Source organism: Babylonia areolata, chromosome 3 (assembly GCF_041734735.1).
Source record: "Babylonia areolata isolate BAREFJ2019XMU chromosome 3, ASM4173473v1, whole genome shotgun sequence".
NCBI classification, from domain to species: Eukaryota; Metazoa; Mollusca; class Gastropoda; order Neogastropoda; family Buccinidae; genus Babylonia; species Babylonia areolata.
The window spans coordinates 37,654,322-37,661,477 of NC_134878.1; the positions used below are offsets into that span (position 1 = coordinate 37,654,322).

General features: G+C 48.5%; 1 protein-coding gene across 1 annotated transcript; it reads left to right on the plus strand.

Annotated features, from left to right (window-relative positions):
* The first annotated feature begins 2,872 nt into the window (after nt 1–2,872).
* On the plus strand, nt 2,873–6,439 carry LOC143280318 (uncharacterized). Its single transcript, XM_076584950.1, has 4 exons — nt 2,873–3,176; nt 4,146–4,718; nt 5,392–5,589; nt 5,943–6,439. Exons 1-4 carry the CDS (start codon nt 2,873–2,875, stop codon nt 6,437–6,439), a joined length of 1,572 nt encoding a protein of 523 aa, XP_076441065.1.
* Nucleotides 6,440–7,156: the final 717 nt, after the last annotated feature.

The following is a 7,156-nucleotide window of genomic DNA, read 5'->3' on the forward strand; positions in this document are numbered from 1 at the left end:
CGCGCTCTTTCCGGAATCCACATTGGCTCTCAGGCAAATGACCTTGGTCAAGGTGTGCTGTGAGGTGGTTTAGTAGGATCCTGGCAAGTATCTTGCCTGCGATGGAGAGCAAGGAAATGCCCCAATGGTTATCACAGGCTTGCCGGTTCCCCTTTCGCTTGTACAAGTGAATGATAGATGCATCTTTGAAATCCTGGGGGATCGTCTCTTCTTTCCACATGAGTGAGTACAGCTGATGGAGCTTCTCAGTCAGCACAGTGCCTCCATCCTTGTAGACCTCTGCTGGTATGGAGTCTGAGCCAGGTGCTTTGCCACTGGATAGCAGACGAATTGCTTTCTGGGTCTCAAGAGGTGTTGGCGGATCGTCCAGTGCTTCGTTGATGGGGACTTGTGGGAGACGGTCTATGGCTTCATCATTTATGGAGGAAGGGCGATTTAAGACACTGTTGAAGTGCTCAGCCCAGCGTTCGAGAATTTTCTCCTTCTCGGTGATCAAGGTATTCCCATCTGCACTGAGGAGGGGGGATGATCCTGAGGATGTGGGGCCGTAGACTTCTTTTAAGGCATCATAGAACCTCTTCATATCGTGCCTGTCAGCATATCCCTGGATCTCATCAGCTTTGTCACTCAGCCACTTATCCTGCATCTGGCGTAACTTTTGCTGAACAGTCCTGCGGATGGCATCGTACACATCCTTTTTTGATGTGGACTTTGGGTTGCTCAGGTAGGCTTGATGCAGACGGCGTTTTTCATCCAGAAGCTGCTTGATTTCATCACAGTTTTCATCAAACCAGTCTTTGTGCTTTCTGGTCATGGGTCCCAGGGTCTCTGAAGCTGTACTATAGATCAGCTCACGCAGGGTCCTCCAGTCAGACTCCACATTCTGGTTGTCCAGAGAGGCGGATTCCAGACGATCTTCCAGCAGCTCCACAAAGGACTGTTTGATGGTGATGTTTTTCAGCTTAGCGATGTTGAGCCGTTTTGGAGCCTTCTGGCCTTGGGGGCGTCTCTTGGGCTGGATTCGAATATTCAGCTTCGAGACTACAAGGCGATGGTCTGTCCAACACTCGGCGCCGCACATGGTCTTTGTTACACGTACATCTTGCCTATCCCTTTTCCTGATGATGACATAATCGATGAGATGCCAATGCTTTGAGCGAGGGTGCATCCATGACGTCCTGTTACGGGTAGGGAGGCAGAAAACTGTGTTGGTTATCAGCAGTTCGTGCTCTGCACAGGTCTGAAGCAAAAGCAATCCATTTGGGTTGCAGTGGCCCACACCGTGCTTTCCAATCACTCCATCCCAGGAGATGTAGTCAGAGCCAACTCTAGCATTGAAGTCCCCAAGAATGATGAGCTTGTCTGCTTTAGGGATAGCAGCAATGACAGAGTGAAGGTCCTCGTAGAACTTCGCCTTCACTTCATCCGGGTTGGTCATGGTTGGGGCGTAGGCACTGACAATGGTGAGGTGCTTCTGGCCAGATGCCAGTGGGAGTTTCATGGTCATAAGCCTATCGTTGACTCCCTTTGGGATTCCAGCTAGCTTGCTGACAAGTGCTGTTTTTACTGCAAAACCAACGCCAGCCTCACGTCGCTCTTCGCTTCCTCGTCCACTCCAGAAGGTGTAACCAGATCCCCGTTCACAGAGCTCGCCTTCACCTGCAAGCCGAGTCTCACTCAAGGCTGCGATGTCAATGTTGTATCTGGCGAGTTCGGATGCAACTAGTGCCGTTCTCCTTTGGGGTCTGTCCGCGTTATCTCTGTCCAGGAGAGTCCTTATGTTCCAAGCACCAATGGTGAGAGGAACGATCCTTGTTTTTTTCTTTTCTTTCTTGTTGTTTCGACCGCTGATGTAGGGTCCCCCCAAGCCGCGGTATGCTGGCCAGGGTGATATGGAGCAGGCAATTTTTAGGGCACCTTTTCTAGCCCCTTCCTCATGCCAGGGAGGTGAGCAGTGCATTCCTAAAGAGGGCTGCTCAGACGCTCAGACGGCTGCCGAGCTCCATCGCTGCTCCTGTCGACGAAGAACGACCCTATGGCCTGAGCCGCCTGCGTGCAGGTCTGCGACTGCGACTGCCAGTGTACCCACACCTGTCGTTTCGTCGCTCGCCTGTCGCCACAGGACTTGGGGGTGATGAAATGATGAAGGATGAAAGGTCATTTTGGATGACTGATGACTTGCGCGATGAGTTTGTTTAAAGTGAAGAGGAGTTGCGCAACGTCAACCTCACTCTCTCGTCCGGGTCCACCAATTTCCAGTGGCAAGACTAAGTCGAGACGACTGGAGGATGAGCACGGATGCAGTGGATGACCAAGATATCCTTTCTCATCTTGCTCTCTGCACTCCACAGTGCGTTGCTGTAACCGCTTTCCTCTCCGTTGAACCGATAGGTTTCTTCCGCAGATTCTGCCGGATCCAGACTTCGCATGCATGGGTCGACACACCCCGGGGGCCAACTGCGTGTGGCATGCACACAGCACAGTGGAGCTAGATGGCCGTCGGTGGCTCTCCTGAGCCAACGCCCTTTTATTTATGGATCTCCATAAGGGTGTCTAGCCACCCGCCTCACCAGTCCCGGAAGGGAGCGGTGGGAGTGCCGGTTTAGTCGCCGGCAGCCCGACCCTGAACAGGTTGTACTGGATTACAGGTTACCAGTAGCAGATCTAATGCTGTATTAAAAGTCGTGGGACTTATCTAAGAGTTTCCCAAGTTTTTATTTATACAAAACCATTTGTTGTACATTCTACATTGGTGACCCTGTTCCAGAACACGTAAGAAATGGCACAAGAGTCTCCTGAAGCAAACATTCTGGCAAATTTAGTAACTCAAATGCAGACTCTTGTTAGTCAACCTACTACCTAAGTGAATGCAATGTCTGTGAAGCTCCCAGAATTCTGGATTAAATCTCCAGAAGTGTGGTTCACGAGGGTTGAAGCCCAGTTTGGCACCAAAGCTATCACACAAGATCAAACAAAGTATGACTACGTTGTCAGTGCTCTTGACATCAACACTGCAGATGAAGTGCAATCAATTCTCCTCAATCCACCAGCTGTAAACAAATATAACACTTTGAAAAGTGCTCTCATCAAGACATTTGGAAAATCCCAGGCCCAGAAAGATGCAGAGTTACTCAATCTCAATGGACTGGGTGACAAACGTCCTACTGCCCTCATGCGTAAGATCAATGCACTGAATGATGATCCACAGACACTGAAGCGTGCACTTTTTCCATCAAATCTTCCTGACGACATTCGTAGCATCCTCACAGGACATAACATTGATAATGTAGAAGAGCTTGCTGAAGCTGCAGACTGTATCTGGGAAACACGCACTGCAGGTGTCCAACAGATTTCAGTGGTTCAACCTGACAAATATGGTGTGACCATGGGCCCATCTGTGGAAGCCGTATCTGCCGCTAAAAGATTTCAGCGAAACTCCCGCTCACTTCATCAGAGTAATTCAATTCCAGCTTCACGATCAACAGCACAGTCCTCTGTGTGTTTCTACCATCAGAGATTTGGACCAGATGCTTGTCGCTGCCAGCCTGGTTGCAAGTTTGCATCTCTTCTGAAGAATAAACAAGACACATCATTGTCGGGAAACGACAAAGCCGGTCACTAAACGTGGTAGGGGCCGGCATTTCAAACTCAAACACGTTCTCTGTTTTAGATTGCCACACTGGACAATCCTTCTTGATCGATACTGGTGCTGACGTGTCAGTGTATCCTGCCTCTGCACAGGATCGCAAGACTAACCCACCTTCTGCACCCCTTTCTGCTGCAAATGGAACTTCCATCAAAACCTGGGGCAAAAAACAACATTACTTTAGAAATCAGTTAAAAAAAACTCTATTCACATGACTTCTATCTTGCTGATGTCACACGCCCCATTCTTGGTGCTGATTTTTTCATCGCTCACTCACTCATCATTGATCTCAAGGGCAAACGTCTCCTGTCCCTAGACAATGTTTCCACTTCACTCAAAAACACGGATGCACCTTTGTCTGTGACTGGTCTTTCATTTCTACCACACAATGCTTACTCTGATCTGCTTCAACAGTTTCCAGAATTACTGACACCACATTTTGACTCCACCGTCAACAAACATGGTGTTGAACATCACATCATCACACATGGCCCACCAGTCCATGCCCGTGCCCGACGCTTAAACCCAGAAAAACTTGCAGCTGCCAAAGCTGAATTCCTGAAAATGGAAGAGATGGGTATCATCCGTCGGTCCAACTCCCCTTGGTCTTCACCCCTACATGTGGTTCCTAAGTCAAATGGCCAGTGGCGACCCTGCAGTGACTACAGACGCCTCAACACTGCTACCAAAGATGATCGATACCCCTTGCCTCACATTCAGGATTTCAGCAATCATTTGGCAGGATGCACCATTTTCTCCAAAATTGATTTGGTCAGGGGTTATCATCAGATTCCTATGGCACCATCTTCTATTGCTAAGACTGCCATCATCACACCTTTCGGCCTCTGGGAATTTCTCCGCATGCCTTTCAGCCTCAAGAACGCAGCCCAGGCTTTCCAACGTCTCATGGATGGTATTCTAAGGGACATTCCCTTCACTTTTGTCTACATTGATGACATCCTTGTAGCAAGTCACTCACATGAGGAACATCTTGAGCACCTGAGACAACTTTTTCAGCTCCTTTCAGCCAATGGACTAGTCATCAACAAAGGCAAGTGTGTTTTTGGTGCTAGTGAGTTGGATTTCCTTGGGCATCATGTCACGGCTCAAGGAATACGTCCACTCCCTGACCGGGTAGCTGCCCTCCATAACTGTGCTGCACCTGCCGACCGTACCAGCCTTCAACAAATTCTGGGGATGATGAATTACTATCATCGTTTCATCCCACATGTTGCAGACATCCTGGCTCCACTTCATGCCCAAGCAAGCGGTAAAGGACAATCCATTGACTGGTCTGCAGAATGCCAAACTTCTTTTGAAAAAGCCAAAGAAGCACTCAATGAGGCGGTGCTCTTACATCACCCCCAAACAGATGCACCAACAAATCTTACAGTGGACGCATCCAACACTGCTGTATGAGCTCAACTTGAACAACGTCAAGGCCAGTCCTGGGTACCTCTTGCCTTCTTCTCCAGAAAACTTTCAGAAACAGAAAAGAAGTACAGTGCTTTTGACCGTGAACTTCTTGCAGCTTACAGTGCCATCAAACATTTCAGACATTTTTTGGAAGGACGTTCTTTTGCTCTGTACACGGATCACAAACCCTTAACATCAGCTCTCAAGAGTCAAACAGACCGATCCCCTCGTCAGACAAGACATCTTTCCTACATTGCTGAATTCACCACTGACATCCAATACATCCAGGGCAAGTTCAATGTGGTAGCTGACGCCCTTTCACGTTTCAGCACCAACTCCATTGCAGAAGAACGCTGCATTTCCTCTGTGGGTGACTTCAATCGCCTTGCTGAAGATCAAGCTCAATCTGATGAGATGGAAACCTATCGCACAGCTGCCACTGGTCTCCAGCTACAAGATGTTCAGCTTGGAACACTCACCCTGCTGTGTGATACATCCACTGGTGTCCAGAGGCCAGTGCTACCAAAGTCCTGGACACACTCAGTCTTTGACAACATTCATGGCCTCTCTCACGCAGGTGCACGTCTGACTCAACGAGCTATCAGCCAACGTTTTGTGTGGCACGGTATGAAACGTGACATACGCAAGTGGTGCAAGGAATGTCATGCCTGCCAAACCTCCAAAATCCATAGACACACAAGAGCACCACTAGTAGAACGTCCACTACCCAATACCAGATTCTGCAGTCTGCATGTGGATCTTGTTGGACATCTGCCAACCAGCCAGGGCATGAACTATCTCTTCACCATTATTGACCGTTTCACCAGATGGCCAGAAGCCATTCCCTTATCAGATGCTCATGCTTCTACTTGTGCTACAGCTCTTGTTCACCACTGGATCGCAAGATTTGGGGTTCCAGAAAACATTATCTCGGACCGTGGCGAGCAGTTCACCTCAGCTCTTTGGACAGAGTGCAACAAGCTTTTGGGCATTGAGACACACATGACCACAGCCTATCACCCCCAGGCGAATGGCATGGTTGAGCGCTTCCATCGTCAGCTCAAGGCAGCACTCAAGGCACGCACTACTGGCCCTGACTGGGTTGCAGAATTACCCATGGTTCTGTTGGGAATTCGCTCTTCTTGGCGTGTGGATCCTGACTGTTCTCCAGCTGAGCTTGTGTATGGCTCAACCCTCCGCCTTCCTGGTGAATTTCTTCAACCACTTGAAGCACGGACTGTTGAACCAGACTCAACATTTCTCAAACATCTTCAGCACACCATGCGCTCCGTACAACCTCCAGCACCAAAGTTCCATGGACAACAGTCTACCTATGTACCTGCAAATTTGGCCTCAACAGGTTATGTCTACGTCTGAACTGACTGTCACCGACATCCATTTCAGCGACCTTATCAAGGCCCGTATCGCATCATGGACACCAGTGACAAGTTCTTCACCCTGGACATCAAAGGCCGCTCAGAGAAGGTCTCAATCGACCGACTCAAAGCTGCTTTTGTGACGCCACTCACATCTTCAGATGACAAGAGACTGGGTTCATCATCGTCATCACTACTGCCAAAAACCTCCACAGAGTCAATGACTGTACCATCATCATCCCCAGTCATACACCCAGAAACCTCGACCCGCTCTGGTCGAATTTCACGGTTACCAGCAAGATTTCGTTAACAGTCATTCTCGTTCACTCCTTGACAATTGTACTCCGCTGGGAAGGGGGTAATGTAGCGTCTCACTCTTAGTGTTATTTACTTCCTTCGTTTAGTTTAGGTAAGTTACTTCCCTTGTTTTGTTTCCTTGGTTACTACTTCCGTTTTGGCTCAACGGATCGTCGAAAGCTGTATTAAAAGTCGTGGGACTTATCTAAGAGTTTCCCGAGTTTTTATTTATACAAAACCATTTGTTGTACACTCTACAATGAATTAGAGACTGTCGGAGTAAAAACTAACGAAATGTGATGAATCTTGGTACAGAAATACAAATCGTCGACGAAATATTTATGAATGATAAACTGGAATTATGATGAACTCTGTGGCTGGAAGCAGGAGTTGAAGACAAGTCGTTTTGTGTCGAGAATGA